The sequence below is a fragment of the Acytostelium subglobosum genome, assembly GCF_000787575.1.
Source record: "Acytostelium subglobosum LB1 DNA, scaffold: scaffold5, whole genome shotgun sequence".
NCBI classification, from domain to species: Eukaryota; Evosea; class Eumycetozoa; order Acytosteliales; family Acytosteliaceae; genus Acytostelium; species Acytostelium subglobosum.
In genome coordinates this window covers 1,972-17,868 of record NW_012236527.1, presented here as the reverse complement: position 1 = coordinate 17,868, position 15,897 = coordinate 1,972, and the positions used below count along the sequence as shown (strand labels likewise).

The window sequence follows — 15,897 nt, the reverse complement described above, 5'->3', positions numbered from 1 at the left end:
CTAGTAAATCAATCAAAGAGATAGACAACAAGAGTAGGTCAATATATTGTTCAAAGTAAGTAAGAAGTAAGTAAGGTCAGGTAAATAGTCAAAGACAGCGTCACAAGTATGTCAAGTCAAGTTTTTTTGTTATGTTTAATTAATTTGTTTGTTTGGTCAGTTCAATCAAAGTAGAAAGGTAAGGTAGTTCCAAGGTCAAGGGTACAGTAGTACTGTAGTTTAGTTATTTGTTTGTTATTTGTTTGTAGGTCTCAGTAGGTAGAAGTTTAGTTCTTGAATGTGTTGCTGAGGAGATGTGGAGTTGAGGTGGTTTGTTGTTGGTTCCCTCTCAACCCACCAAACCAACCCAATTAAATTTTATTTGTTTTTCATTAAATTTACAATTTTATTTGTTTTGCGAACTTCAAGTGAAGTGTTAAACTCAATAAACAAGGACAAGATAAATCTGGTTCAAAGGTCAGATCTAACCTTTTTATTGGCGCCACTGGTGGTGTGAGTGTGATCCACAAACGTTCTCTTCTTGTTGGTAGAGTTTGCCATGTTGGCACCAAGTCCATTTCCAAACTCATTGGTCTGGAAGTAGTTCTTCATCTTGAAGTCTGTTGTCTTTTGCAACTTCTTCAAGTCGTCCTCCTTCTTTGCTACCTTGTCTTGCTTTGCTGTTATTTTGTTCTACAGTGATATTGGAGATCATAGTTGTCAGTCAGTAAGTTGCCATCAGAAGTGTGTATTGATTGTCATTTGATGATAACATACCAATTCTGAAGGTGTCTCTCTAAGGGCAAAACTCTTGGACACATGACCAAGATGCAGTGATCCAATGTGGAACACACTTTTCAGTAGTGTCTTGTGTGTGGCGTATGCTCGCAGAGATGACTGGTATGCTGACCTGGCCAACTCAGTACCCTATTATGAAAATGTGTATAGAGAGAGGTGAGTTAATATAGGTTGATCACTCAATCCAACAAACACAATACCTTTTCATCTTCCAGAACGTATCGCTCCATTGTAAGTTGTAAATCATGAACTTGAGATTCAAGTTGAGTGGACTTGATGGTCTTCTTGAGTTGACCCTCGGTCGTATGGTAAAGACTCTGTAGAATAGTTGTAACATTCATCTCTGTTGGCTCGATCTATTGTGGTTGTACAACGGGTTGTTGTGTGGGGTGTCAGATGAACAAGTCCATCAATCGAAGGAAGTGGTCATAACTTACATTGTACTTATTCAAGTGCATTATATACTTCCTCTCACTCGGTGTAAGGAATATGAGAGCAGAGCCAGTATGACCTAGCCTTGCTGTTCTTCCTATTCTGTGAATGTATTCCTTGGTATCTGAACATGGATCATACTGGACAATCCAATTGACCTCTGGCAAATCAAGTCCACGTGCAGCTATTGTTGTCAATGTTAAATGTTATAGTAGATAAAGAGTTAATAATAATGACATTGATAACAGAACAACAACAATAACAATAATAACAACAACATACCAACATCAGTTGTCAAGAGTATTCCCTCTTTGGCCTTCTTAAAGTTCAAAAAGGTATCTGTTCTCTGCTTCTGTTCGATATCACCATGCAGTTTGTAGAGAGTAGCAGCAAACAATGGCAGTTTCTTGATCTCATCCTTCTTGACTGTTCCATCCTTGTCGACAACCGTTCCACCATCCTTAAAGATGGAGTTGGCCTTTTGTGCATTCTGTCCAGATCGATCTGCATCCAGCTTAACATTGGAGAAGAGGTAGTGATGAAACTCAACCGAATCACATGATGAGAAGAAAATGATAATCTTTGATGCTCCTCCAGACCTATATGTTAATCGTCAGTACTTGGGATTGATATTTGTGTGTATGAGTGATGTATTGTCTACATACATCAATGAACTAGTTGTCTTCCACTTTAAGAAAGCCACTAAGGACACCAGTCTCTCCTTTGACTCCACCTCGACATAGTACTGATCCAGTTGTTTGGGTGCGACGTAGCCCTCCTCTTTGAGCTGTCCATTTTCATCAGTGTGCAATTGACCTTCGACACTAACATAGACTGGGTCAACAAGACTCAGAGATGCCAGACGATTGATTCCTTCACTCAACGTTGCAGACACCAATATGTTCTGTCGTTTGTCTCTTGTCTGTTGTTTCTGGTTCATGATGGTTATGATATCATTGATTGACTTTTCAAAGCCAAGATCCAAGAGACGGTCCGCTTCGTCCAATACCAGCCATTGAGCATTCTGCACCATGAAGCTCTGTGTCATCTTGAGATGGTCCAGTAGACGTCCAGGCGTGGCGACCAATATCGAGATGCCCTTCCTTAGCCTTGCCTTCTCGCTGTCCCTACTCTCACCACCCATGATCAGACCAGGTACTATCCAATGGAAAGGCTTCAAGAGCTTCTGTAGCACTTCAAAGATCTGCAATGCAAGCTCGCGTGTGGGTGCCACAATAATGCAGTAGCAGCCCTCAGCTCGAGATATACGCTGAGGTCTGATGGAGAGTTCCTGTACCACGGGTATCATATAGGCAAGTGTCTTGCCACTGCCTGTTTGAGCTTTGACCATGACATCTTTCTTCTTGAGGATGTGTGGGATGGATGCTGATTGGATGTGTGTCGGTTGCTTCAGCTGCATGTGACCGGTCAAGTTGTCGGTAAGAGCGGCACAGAGCTCCAAGTCACCAAAGTGTCCCTTGCTAAACACCTCTGAACTGTCAATCTCCTTGAGCTTTGGTTCAATGTTGGGAAGGTTGGGCTTGTAGTTGAGGTCCATTCGTTTGCCCTTCTCCAACTGTCTATACTTGTTGACCTCTGACGAGTAATGATTGACCTGTTCGCCATCATCCACTTTATATCTAATATGTTTAGCTGGTGCTGTTGTTGAAGTTGTACTTGTTGTTGTTTTTGTCTTGGATGTCTTTGTTGTTGGTTTATCACCATTTGATCGTTTGTCTACCTTGGTAGACGTCTCAGTTGACAGGTATAAATTGTTGTTGCTTTTGTTATTATTGTTATTGTTGTTGTTATTATTAACTTTAACAACATGATCTACGACATTAGGTTGTATCTTTGGTTTAGGTACAGTAAATGATAGGTTTAACTCTATTCCGTCGTCGTCGTCGTCCATTTTGTGTATCTGTATTTGTTGTAAGTGTGTCTTTGTTAACAATAATTACTCGTTCGTTTTTTTCATCAGCTTTTCATTGTTGTTGTTCATAACAAGTAGTAATAATAATAATAATAATAATAATAATAATAAATATGGATTGTATAAGCATTGACAATGTGACAATATCACCAAACCAACTTGATACTCCCATAGACACACACTTCACCATTGATCTAGTGTTCACTACAAAGGTACCTGTCGAGAATGTCACCTTTGTAGTTGAGCTGATCGTTGACATTGCCTCACTGAATCATAGAGTTGGTAGGTAATCAGAAGAAGCAAGATGTTTAATAGACTATTGGTGGATCACTAATATACATAAAATGGTAATGATCCCAACAAATACTTGTAGAGTTATACAACTCTGAAAGCAATTCTATCTCTCTTGCCACTCAAGTGGTCGGTGAACAAACACATCAAAGTCTACAATGCCAATCACTCAAGCATTCACTGGAGCAGGCTCAAGGTTTGCCTGTACAGTATTGGCTCAACATGTCCTGTATGAATGTCTTTGTAAACTTCAAACGTGATCAGCAGCAGCAGCAGATCAAAGTACCAATCCCTGTTAATATCTATGGACTCAATTCCAAAGAGAAGGACTCTGCAATCGTCAGGACATTCTACAATCATTATGACTATGATCCAAACCCTTCAACTACAATCAGCAGTAGTAATAATAATAATAATAACAATAGTAGTGATAGTAGTAATGTTATCACTGCCTAACAATGATGATGATGTTGATGATGTTGAACATGACAACAACAACAACAACAACAACAACAATGCCTCTTTAATTATACTCACAACTTCTTACTCAGAGTTGCATCGAATCCAAGCGTAGATAGATCCTTAAAGGTTTCAGAAGGGTCCTCTATTGTTTGATTAATGTAGAGTTCGACAAAACCTGTGAATGTTAGACCTCTCTTGTCAGAGTTGTATGTGTGCAACAAGAACTGGACAGTCTGTTTGTCTAGTTGTTGTCCATTGACTGCCATCGAGTAGGCTTGCAACTCCTTTAGACTCAGCGAGTTGTCCTTGTTTGCATCGAATCTGTCGAATATCTGTCGCAGAGTAACAATGAATTTCTTGGTTGCAGATCCTTTCTGTGGTAGGTCAACGTTGTGTCAATCAGTAAGTCATTCACATATTGTGCTTCCTAGTAATCCCCTTCCTTATCTCCTCAACAGCCATTATCAGATCTTACGTGGAACAAGAATGGAACATCCTTCACATTGCCCACCTCTAGGACACCTTCAAGATCATCACCACCATTGCCAGATTCTTGCTCCTCAGATTGTCTCTGTAAACGCTCAGCCCTCTCAATCTTTTCTTTAAGGGCATCTCTGAGGGCATGGATTCGTTGATCGCCAGGTGCAAGGGCCTCTGCCCTGTTCAAGAGGTCTTCAGAGTGCTTATCATCGTTGTCCAGACCAGCAATGAAGGAGAGACCAATGAGTGCATCGATACAACCTTGATCGATTGACAATGCTTGATTAAATAATGATTTGGCTTCATCAATGATCTGATCTTCGTCGTCAGCTGCTTCCAAGCCTTCCTCTTCATCTTCATCCTCCTTTTGCAGCGATGAATGTTCTATTTTGTCGTCATCATCATGGTTGCAATGCTCTGTGTGCTGATGATGGTCCACGGCTTCATTAGTTGATTGATGATGATGACTACAATGCTCTGTGTGTTGATGGTCCTCTGTAGTGATGTGACAAGCATCGATATCTGGATGGTTATTTCCTCCCCCGATCAAGCTTAAAAGGTCGTTGGCACGTCCACATATCAAAAGGGCCCTCTCTTGAGCATCCATCGAGTGAGTGGAGGATGATGATTTACTACTATTTGGCATTGATTAATTATATTTATATATATTATTTGTATTATTTATATATGTATGATATTGGGTGAGTTGAAAGCAAAAGACGAACGACAAAAACAAAGTCTGATTCCCACTTTCCCACTTCAGTAGTTATTTACCATTCATTAGTTATTTACTCATCACACACAAACATACACATATTAACAAAAACAACAATAATAATGAGGAGTTATTACTTTGATGATCCATCAAGCAATGTATCAGTGGAGCAATTGAATGCCATCAAAATCCACTACTATCCGATGCCAATGGATGACTACACCAACAAGTTGGCCTCTATATGTCAGGAGCGTGGCTACAAGAACAGAGACGAGGTCAAGCTGAACAATGACACTCCAGGTCTTGATGACAAGTTAAAGATATTCTTTGAAGAGTATTATTAATAAGACGACTGATGATGATGATGACGTGTTGCAATGGAAGCCACTCACACCAACATCGCTTGCCAAACTCCAGACATTTGCATGATGACGAAGAGATCAGGTTCATTCTTGATGGTAGTGGCTTCTTTGATGTTCGAGACACCCAAGACAAATGGATAAGAATCCGTGTTGAAAGAGGTGATCTGATTATCGTCGTAAGTGTGATATGATAGTTGATTTGTTATAACAAGTATTAACACTTATGAGGACATTCTCAGCCGGCACTAATGTATCATAGGTTTACATTGACAGAGACCAGGGCTGTCCATGCGATGCGACTCTTTACAGACGCTCCAAAGGTAAGTCCCTTTTTAATGTCCAGACATACTTGGTTTACTCACAACATCACAACAATGACAAAACAGTGGGTGCCAATCAACAGAACAACAGCTAGTCAGTGATGATCCAAAAGACAACCCAACAAAGGTTGGGTGGGTCAAATTTGATTCAAATAAATTGGCTAAAACTATTTGTCCTTTGTACCAAAACCAATATCTAACTATAAATCTACACAAACCGACCAACCTAATACCTATCAATCAATCAATCGATTATTTGTACATTTATTTATTTCTCTCTTTAATAATAGTAGCAACAACAACAAGATGTACAAGAAAGGTGAAGGTGTTCCGGACTTTGTCCTGATGAACCAGATCACCGAGAATGAGTTCATAGAGAATCTCATCACACGTCACAAGGCTGACCAAATCTACACATACATTGGCGATGTAGTCATCTCATCCAATCCTTTCAAGAAGATGAACATCTATAACGATAGCGACATAAAGTCATACAATGGACGATACAAATATGAAATGCCTCCACATATGTAAGACATTAATTAGTTAGAAGAAGTATCAGTATTATCACCAACAGTGTGCCTTTTACCTTTATCTATCTAGTTATGCATTGGCAAACGATGCCTATAGATCAATGAAGCAGAACCAGGAGAAACAATGTGTCATTATCAGTGGAGAGTCTGGTGCTGGAAAGACAGAGGCAAGCAAGGTAAACTATCTGTTCATTCATTCATTCATTCATTCATTCATTCATTACCTTTTCTGACAATGATCAAACAGAAAATCATGCAGTTCTTGGCCTTTGTAAGCAACAAAGCAACTTTGGAGGGAGACAGGATCACAAAGATGTTGTTAGAGTCCAATCCCTTGTTGGAGGCATTTGGCAATGCAAAGACATTGAGAAACGACAACAGCTCTCGTTTCGGCAAATATATGGAGATGCAATTCAATCAAGCTGGTGTACCAACTGGTGGAAAGATCACAAACTGTAAGGTTCATCAAACGACAAAACAAATACATATCACAGTGCTGACAAATCCACCACAATAGACTTATTGGAGAAGTCCAGAGTTGTTGGTCGAGCCAATGGCGAAAGGAGTTTCCATATGTAACTATCCCTCCATCAAATAGATAGATATCTTTCAAACAACTAATAGTCATCATCATATATAGCTTCTATCAATTGCTCAAAGGATTACCACAGAACAAGTTGTCTGAACTAGGACTCACCTCAAATGCACAAGCCTATAACTATCTGAAAGTGAGCAACTGTGTCGATGTCAATACGATCGATGATGTTGCTGACTTCAAAGCTGTCTTGGTAGGTTGAAGTAGCACTCCTCAACCAACAATACATACATATTAATCATCAATATCTCCTACTAGAGAGCGATGGACACACTTGGTCTGAAGGAGAATGAGCAGATATCTATTTGGAGATCTCTGGCAGCTATCCTACACATTGGAAACATCACTTTTGCCGACCTACCCGAACAAAAGGTTGGACAGAACCATGTCGGTGTCTCAGACACCAAGTCTTTGGCAGCGGCTGCCAGCTGTCTAAAGGTGGATCAACAATTTCTGTCACGTGCACTCACTTATCGTTCGATCAACACTGGTGTTGGAAAGCGATACTCTGTGATTGCTGTGCCACTGGACAATGCACAGGCAGTGTTCTCACGTGATGCCTTGGCCAAGGCTCTCTACGAACGTTTGTTCCAATGGCTCGTGTCCAGGATCAATCATGAGATCAACTGTAATGAGAAAGGATTGGTCATTGGCATCCTTGATATTTATGGTTTCGAGGTGTTTGATGTAAGTAGTACTACTCCGCAGCAACACTAACAGTGGCCAGCTGATCAACACAATACTAACTATTGTATATTATACGTTCATCAAACAGAAAAACAGCTTCGAACAATTGAATATCAACTACTGTAATGAGAAGCTCCAACAACTCTTTATCGAGTTGACACTCAAGAGTGAGCAGGAGGAGTATATCAGAGAGGGTATCGAGTGGAAGAATATCGAGTACTTCAACAACAAACCAATCTGTGAGCTCATCGAGAAGAAGGTCATGGGTATGTTTTCATTGTTGGATGAATCATGTCTAATTGCCAAGTCAACGGACCAAACGTTCCTCAACCAAATAGAAAGGTATGTTTATTATAATGTTATTACCCTAGTACTCCAACTGAATGAATGCACTAACATTTCATCATCTCAAATATCCAAAGTACATTCGAAAAGAATGCACACTTTCAGAGCTATCAGAGCACAAGGGATCGATCGATTGGAGAGAACTGCTTTAGACTTAAGCATTATGCAGGTGATGTCACCTATGATGTCACTGGCTTCTTGGACAAGAACAAGGACACCTTGTTTATGGATCTGATCAACGCAATGCAAACATCATCCGATCCACTTGTGAGGAGCATCTTCCCATCACCCAAGCCAGAAGACTCAAAGAAGAGACCAGAGACAGCAGGTTCACAGTTTAGGACCGCCATGAATGCCCTGATCGCCACACTTTTGGCATGCTCACCTCACTATGTCCGATGCATCAAATCCAATGATAACAAACAGCCTGGTGTCATTGATGAGGAGCGAGTCCGCCATCAGGTCAGATACTTGGGTCTCCTAGAGAATGTCAGAGTGCGCCGTGCCGGATTTGCCAACCGTCAGACATACGAGCGTTTCTCACAACGCTACAAGATGACATCAAAGAGCACGTGGCCCACCTTCAAGGGCTCTGCCAAGCAAGCGGTTGAGGCCATTCTTGCAGCGCACAACATCTCCAAGGAGGAGTATCGCTTGGGAAAGACAAAGGTCTTTATTAGGAATCCTACCACACTCTTCTTCTTTGAGGAGAAACGTGAGGCCGAGCTACCAAGGATCGCCACTTTGATCCAAAAGACATGGAGAGGTTACGTGGCACGTAGTAAGTGGAACCAACGCAAGGCAGCCATTAAGATACAACTGTTCTATCGTGGTTATCGCTTCAAGAAGTGGTTCCGTGAGTTGAACCGCGTCATGACTGGCGTCAAAGCAGATCCCAAGTGGGGCAAGAACATCTTGTGGCCAAAGCATCCCACTGTTCTCAACCGTGCCGTAGAGCTCCTACACAAAGTACACAACACTTGGCGTGCAGAGAAGATGGTCCTCTCCTTGGGTGGTGGTGCTCCTGCTATGCGTCAGAAGGTTCTGGCCCTCGATCTATTCCGAGGCAACAAGCCTTGGAGTTGCTCGCGAGTATTTGATGCCGACTACCTGGAGAAGACCACCAATCCATATCAGGCCAAATACGTGGCAGCGATGCAGTCACTGTTCCAGACCTACGGTGACACAGAGGTACTGTTTGCCGACTATGTCATCAAGGTGAATCCAAAGGGCACACCACAAAAGAGAGGTATCGTGGTCACCAATGCCAACATCTACAAGCATGACCCCAAGAACTATAAGGTCAAGAAGTATGGCACACCTCTGGTCGATATCACTTCCATATCAGTGTCACCCAATCGTGATACTTTCCTTGTGATCCACTGCAAGCCACCCCAGCGTGACTTTGTCCTCGACCTGGGCATCAACGGATATGAAGCTGTCTCTGAGATTGTCACAGTTCTCGTCCAACAAGTTCAGAGACTTACTGGTGTGAGGTTGAAGGTGCAATTCACTCAATCGATCACCTATAACAATGCCCGTCCAAAGGGTGCTGATACGATGCTAACGTTCCAGGCGTCGACCGATCCAAAACTTAACGGCTCGGCGTTTAAGAAGGGTAAATCCAATCAAGCCACAGTTCAATACAAATAATAATAATAATAATAAAATAAGATCGGTGTTGTCATCTTTGGGTCCCAAGCTCGTTGTACAACTCTAAATCAAGCTTCAGACCTGGGGTGACGTCACAAAAAAACTAACGGTTCACAAATGATTATTTTAATTTATTTTTGACAAATATCTGTTTTTTTTGGTTCAACCTAATCATAAATTTCACTTTATTTATATTGTGAACAACTCATTGTACAATTATATCATCAAACATATAAACTATAATAATAACAATAATGAACTCTGGAGATACATCACCAAACCCAGCAGCAACAGGAGACAAGAGAAAGAATCTGGAGGCAGCCACCTTCACTTCGGAGCATGACCACGACTACTCATCATCTTCGCCTCAGGAGGAGCTCACCGTGTCCCACATTGTAATCCGTTCGGACTTTGCCAATGCCTCAGCCGAGGAGACCTCAAGAATCATTTTGGAACGTTTCAACAGCAACGTGGACAAGAGTGCCTTCACTGACAATCCACTTCTTGGTAGAGGTCTTTCACGTGTCGATGTTAGCCAGTATGTCCTTGGACACCGTAACCAAGTTGCAGAATTGTTTGGTATGTGTTTTATTCATCATAGATTATAACTTCTAGCTTCACACCACACACATTCTTACTCCCCCTTCTTTTATTTCTCTCTCAATCTTCCTTCCTTAAAACACAGACCCAAGAGGCAAAAGATTCTCTACTGTCTACACTCCAGACCCAACAGTGACTATTAAGTACATTGGACCAGTCAACAAGACTGACCACTACTTTGGTGCCTATGGAAAGCATGTTATCAACGTCCCAGCTGGTCACTACGCCAAGGGTTTCTCCAAGAACAGACCAGTTCTCTATGGTGAGGGTCCACACGTCATCATCGACCCAACGTTCGAGTTTGATGAGCGCACTGGTTTTGTGAGCCAGAACGAGCCATACATTGAGCACAGCACCATCAACATCTTGCGTGTTCCAGCCGGAAAGTTGGCCAAGGTCTGGATCGGTACTCAGCCAGTGATCTTGGAGTCTAGACGTGAGCCATACGTCTACGTCGATGCCCAGTTCAATCTCGTTCAAAAGGAGAAGGGTAACAAGGCACACCTCTACTTTGCCGCCACTGATACCTACGTCGAGCATGGATCAATCAAGCGTATCATCCCTCACACTGGAGAGGTGGCCATCACCTACAACAATGGTATCTTGACCATCATCCCACCACCAAAGGATGGAAAGCCAGTGGTTATCGACTCCCCAACTCACAACTTTGATGGATTCGTTGCCACCTCCCTCCAGACCTGCCTTTTCCCAAGCAAGGAGACCAAGCAACAGGCCTTGCTGGACAATAAGAATGCATCTTCCGATGAGGTCAACCTTAAGATCTTCCAAACAAGAGACTCCCTCCGCGTTGGAGTTGTCTTGGTTGTTGCCTTTAAGATCGTCGACCCCGAGATGGCCATCACCAAGTTAGGCAAAGAGGGAATCATCCCACACATTGAAAATGTGTCGTTCGCTGACATGGGCAAGGCCATCCAATTGTCCACCCTCCAAGAGGTCATGTATTTCAACTCCACCAAGCCAGGTCAAAAGATTGACGAGAGTGTCCAGACCATTCAAGATCGTGTCAAGTGTAAGTATACATATATATATATTTATTTCAAAGGGTTGTTATAAACGATTACTAATACTTCTTATATCTTTAGACCATCTTGCTCAGGACCTAAGCGAGTATGGTATCGAGTTGGCTCGTCTCCAGATCGAGACAATTAAAGTTCTGGATGCCGAAATTGCAAAGAAGTTGGCCGGTCAGTCTGTCACATCTGCCGAGTTCACCACCAAGCAGGCCACTCTTGTCAAGGAGTATGACATCAAGACCACAGAGGCTAGGTTAAAGGCTGAGACTGACAACATTGCTCTGGCTCAAAAGAACCAGGCTGTCATTGCCGAGGCTCAGGCCAAGCTACAGTCAGCACAACGTGATGCCGAAGCTCTGTTGGTGGCTGCCGATGCACAGAGGAAGGCGTCTGAAATGCAAGGAGAGTTGTTTGCAAAGTTCCCAGCACTCCTAGAGATCGAGATGGCCAAGATCAAGGCCAAGGCCTTGAAGGGTGCAACTATCTACATTGCCCCAACTGATGTTGGCAACTTCTTGAACAGCCCATTGGTGTATTTTGATCGCGTTGCTGGTAACAAGGATAAGGGCGACAACTAAACTATTGGGCAAACTTGTGTAATAAACTGAATCTCAGTTGCTTGTGGAGTTGGACCCACAGTTCATAGGAGAAATACAAATCCATTGACCTGTGGAGCCACTGCCAGAGATGTATCCATTCGACACTGATGGACAACTCCTGTACAGTAAACTTTATCTCTATGTTGATGATTATGAGTGTGGTTGGGCAATCAACGAGTGGTGATGGAGACTAGTAGCTCTCCACATTCGTTTCTTGCGCAGCCATTGCAACTGGCCAATACAGTCGGCTGAAATGATGACATGTTCTATAGCAAGCCAATAATCGGAAACTTCAAACTTGATTGCGTCCAAGACGTATCGAAGCCAAGACGAGTTGACCAGGACGTAATATGGAAGGCATTTTGAGAGCACTTTCGAGCGAGATGCTGCCAAGAATATGTGAGGATAGTGATCCACCAAATGACCAACGACTCTTCTTTGTCTGGGAGAGACATGTATATAAGGTGTGAGACAACAAGTAGATGAACCAGAGTGCCCACTGAGAGAAGTTTTACTCAGGTAGCGTGGAAGGCATTTTGAGAGCACTGAATCTAATCTCAATAATAAATTCTTGTTAATGAAGTTCATCTCTTATAAGTAACAACTATCCATTGAAGCCGTTATTATTCTGTCACTTACTCAACTATGCACAAGTACATATTTGTGTTGGTGTTTATCACCTTGTTCTTCTTTGGTAACACTCATTCGATCAGGTGCCAGAGGGACACTGCAATCTTCCAAAGCGAACAGGACCAACATAATGTGGATTGGTGGCTCATCTTCAAGATGCCCCATTACAGTGATTTATATTTATATTATGACTCTGATATGACCGAGCCGTTGTTCAAGGTATGTCAACTACCAATCTTCCATTAGCTTCAACACTTGGAATCCTGTCAACTAAAAACACTCCTCCAATCAAGACTGGAAAGTATCATCTATCCAGCCGAAGCTCCTTTGGAAAGGTCGTCCCCCTGTTGTAAGACTTTAGTGTATAGTTATGGCGTGGATAGTAATAATATAGACAGATAATAGGGGGTAAGGGTAATTGTTGTCCAGTAGTGACTAACAGTCCCGGGTATTTATTGTGTACGGTCATCCATGAGCGTACGTGTGATTAGTGTAGTCGGTTGTCTCCGCTATCATGATGACTCTCGCCATTATGATGGAGACTCACGCCATATATACAGTCTTGGCTTTGGAACTCAATTCTATTAGATGCCAGCTCAACGCGTGTCATCTATCCATATATATATAATTGTGTAAGCCCAACACCTGTTGCGTACCAACAACCAGGAGATCCAAAACTTTGTCGCCTACAACAACGACTTTCGAAACAAGGGGACTCAGCCACCTGGCTCCGATACAGTACCAAACTACAATGGAAACGACGTTTTTGTCTCTCCTCATGAGAAGGGCATTGTACTTTGGGTAGGTAAGCTCTCAATCACCCCATGTCAAATGAGCCACTATTAATCTAATAATCGTTGTCTTACACACCAGGATGCCAATGGAGAGGGCATGTGGATTTAACATTTTATTTCTAAGTTTCTCATCTACGATCGATATGCCAATAATGACTTTGATCTCTTCAATCAGGACGTATCTTTGTTCCCTGAAGGAACATTGGACTTTCTCCGTCTGACCTTTTATGGTCACAGAGACTACAGAGAAGCACTTCCACTCAGTTGTGGTAATCCAAAGGTAACAAGTACGGTCCAACTGAACAATGACTTTCCTCCGAGATACCAAGGGAGGGCACAGAACGCAAACATAAGAGAAAACAATCGGTTCTCCCAACTTATGCTTTGCACTACCATCATGGCACCACAAAATCCCAGTCTGGCCCACGATGTTTATGTCAATGGTAAGTTGTTGCACAATCGATACAACCACCATTTCAATACTCTGACCCAACCCATACCTGTCCCAAGTGAGACAACTATTTCAACTCCTGACCAATATGCTCGTAAGGACAAGCACCAAGTTCTACAGCAGGACCCATGGCAATACCTTTAATTTCTTCCAAGTTCTCAATCCTGTGACACTGATTCCACAGGACCTCCCACTGCCCAACCCTCCAGCTCTTTCTCTCCAACTGGCGTTTCCATCCGGAAATCCATTCTTTATAATGGTGTACTCCCAACTGTACGAGAGAAAACGGGACATATGGAGTAAGATCTTCCGGCCAAGTTGCCAAGGAGTCCCAGAGCCTTGCATTGCTGAGCAGGATTTGGCAAACTCTGGCAAAGAATGCATGAATCCACATGGGCGAATAATAATGAGGACAACGAAGGCCATCAACATGTGCCATTAAACACCCAGGCACAGACTTTGGCACCTACTTCCAAGCCTCAAAGTTGGGTAGAGAAAGAAGGGGTCGTATGCTTTGTTACACCAAACCAACTTTTTGGAGCTACAAGCAAGCCATTCTGGAAATACACCCCTGGCACAAGGCATCATGGCACGAGAAGTTGCCAAGTTCCAAGCCAGATTGTATGCACCCTACCATCAGGGTCTCCCATGGCCAAACATTGCTCCTTATGAGTTAGACATTCCCTACACTCCTGTTACCTCTCCTGGCTCCTCCCGTAGTTCCACTCCTCATTCCTCTCCAATGTCATCACCTGGCACCACACCTGGTTCCACTCCTCATTCCTCGCCAATGTCATCTCCTCGAAGCTCCCCTCATACATCATCTCACTTCCCTGGAAGCAACACAGTTCTTGGCAAGCGTGGGCGACTTTCCGCATCCAATGATGGCGGCAGCTCTCCAGGTTCTCTAATGAACCCATTCAAATTGTCATTCATGTCATCGCCCAGAGACGTGACCACACCGGACCCAGACAACAATGATGACGACGACCAGGAGATGATGATATGAATGCCAGCTGGGATGACTACAAGTCTGAGATGAAGAGAGAGAGCAAGAAACGGAAATAAAGCCGTCTAAATGAGGCCTTCTTGGCCAACAAGTCCTTCACACTGCACATTATTCATTAACCATGGCGTGGCCCGGACATCGATCTATGTGGCGGCATTCAGGTTGATCGCCACCATCATCTACGACCCCTTCTTCTGCACCACACCAGAGGGCCAAAGAGCTGGTTGTCCAATCCATCCAGGCCATGTCCTCCGCCATGCCGGTCTCTTTAACCACCCGATCGTCCGGAGCAGGCTGTTCGATGCAGGCATGGGCCATATCACATCACAGGATGAGCTGATTCAAACATTCGAAGGTCGCTCTCCTGCCTTCCTCTGGGTATGCATGGTGGATGATGTTCAAGAATGACATCGGATGCATGCTTACACTCTTGTTCGCACCTTAGGAACACCATCGACTGCTGATAGGATATACATGCGAACCAAGTACATCGATGAAGTGATCATGGAGAACGAGAAGTCGATCAAGCAGATCGTTCTGCTTGGCGCGGGAATGGACACTCGCGCACTCAGACTGCCTCTGGGTTCTGACACGACTGTGTTTGAGGTGGACCAGGCACATCCAGTACAAGACCTCGATGCTGCAGTCCGTGGCCAAGCACATCACTCCGCGATCCAAGGCCAAGAACTGTCATGTCTCTGCCGATCTCTGTTTTGCCGACCAGTGGACCACGGTGTCAATGTGTGATCATTAACCGGCTGGCTACTGTTGCTGTTGCTATTGCTGTTGCTGTGATGCTAATGTATATACATATGTTAATATTTAGGACATTCTGCTGAAGGCTGCCCTTGACGGTGGAATATACACAACGGTACAGACAATGGTGATCCCATCTACACATCACACTAGTTGGATGCTTCGATATGTCCTGCATGCTGAAGCTGCTTGTCGTCCTGCCCAGTTGGCACGGTCATGCTGAACTTCTTCCTCCCGTTCAACAGCTTCCTCAGGTCCTTGGCAAAGCCCTTGGTCTATACAACGTTTACCAGACCAATTCTCTGTACCGTTGCTGCTGGTGTTTGGTAACAAGCGCAAACATCAACAACACCAGCATCGACAGGCCCATCAAGCACATGAAGCGGCATGGTAATGACCACCCAGCTCATCCACATCTAAACGAAGGCATGAAGGTTAG

General features: G+C 43.4%; 7 protein-coding genes across 7 annotated transcripts; 5 read left to right on the top strand and 2 right to left on the bottom strand.

Moving 5' to 3' along the window:
* Window positions 1–450: 450 nt before the first annotated feature.
* On the bottom strand, window positions 451–3,401 carry SAMD00019534_027660 (hypothetical protein; the record flags this gene model as incomplete). Its single annotated transcript, XM_012900899.1, has 7 exons — window positions 451–672; window positions 757–906; window positions 978–1,133; window positions 1,215–1,393; window positions 1,492–1,808; window positions 1,875–2,990; window positions 3,325–3,401. 7 exons carry the CDS (start codon window positions 3,399–3,401, stop codon window positions 451–453), a joined length of 2,217 nt encoding a protein of 738 aa, XP_012756353.1.
* A 568-nt stretch (window positions 3,402–3,969) lies between these two features.
* On the bottom strand, window positions 3,970–5,021 carry SAMD00019534_027650 (hypothetical protein; the record flags this gene model as incomplete). Its single annotated transcript, XM_012900898.1, has 2 exons — window positions 3,970–4,269; window positions 4,371–5,021. Coding segments are annotated over 2 exons (951 nt in total), but the record flags the coding sequence as incomplete, so codon positions are not given.
* Window positions 5,022–5,212: 191 nt separating this feature from the next.
* SAMD00019534_027640 (hypothetical protein) lies at window positions 5,213–5,856 on the top strand (the record flags this gene model as incomplete). The annotated part of the gene is made up of 4 exons (XM_012900897.1): window positions 5,213–5,424; window positions 5,508–5,628; window positions 5,692–5,772; window positions 5,839–5,856. Coding segments are annotated over 4 exons (432 nt in total), but the record flags the coding sequence as incomplete, so codon positions are not given.
* Window positions 5,857–6,078: 222 nt separating this feature from the next.
* SAMD00019534_027630 (hypothetical protein) lies at window positions 6,079–9,692 on the top strand (the record flags this gene model as incomplete). Its single annotated transcript, XM_012900896.1, has 9 exons — window positions 6,079–6,302; window positions 6,376–6,481; window positions 6,553–6,760; window positions 6,823–6,880; window positions 6,946–7,093; window positions 7,159–7,587; window positions 7,676–7,929; window positions 8,010–9,550; window positions 9,607–9,692. The coding sequence occupies 9 exons, from the start codon at window positions 6,079–6,081 to the stop codon at window positions 9,690–9,692; spliced, it is 3,054 nt and encodes a 1,017-aa protein (XP_012756350.1).
* Window positions 9,693–9,839: 147 nt separating this feature from the next.
* On the top strand, window positions 9,840–11,797 carry SAMD00019534_027620 (hypothetical protein; the record flags this gene model as incomplete). The annotated part of the gene is made up of 3 exons (XM_012900895.1): window positions 9,840–10,164; window positions 10,271–11,215; window positions 11,289–11,797. 3 exons carry the CDS (start codon window positions 9,840–9,842, stop codon window positions 11,795–11,797), a joined length of 1,779 nt encoding a protein of 592 aa, XP_012756349.1.
* Window positions 11,798–12,463: 666 nt separating this feature from the next.
* SAMD00019534_027610 (hypothetical protein) lies at window positions 12,464–12,801 on the top strand (the record flags this gene model as incomplete). Its single annotated transcript, XM_012900894.1, has 2 exons — window positions 12,464–12,667; window positions 12,742–12,801. The coding sequence occupies 2 exons, from the start codon at window positions 12,464–12,466 to the stop codon at window positions 12,799–12,801; spliced, it is 264 nt and encodes an 87-aa protein (XP_012756348.1).
* A 2,375-nt stretch (window positions 12,802–15,176) lies between these two features.
* On the top strand, window positions 15,177–15,449 carry SAMD00019534_027600 (hypothetical protein; the record flags this gene model as incomplete). Its single annotated transcript, XM_012900893.1, has 1 exon — window positions 15,177–15,449. The coding sequence occupies one exon, from the start codon at window positions 15,177–15,179 to the stop codon at window positions 15,447–15,449; it is 273 nt and encodes a 90-aa protein (XP_012756347.1).
* Between the last annotated feature and the right edge of the window lie 448 nt (window positions 15,450–15,897).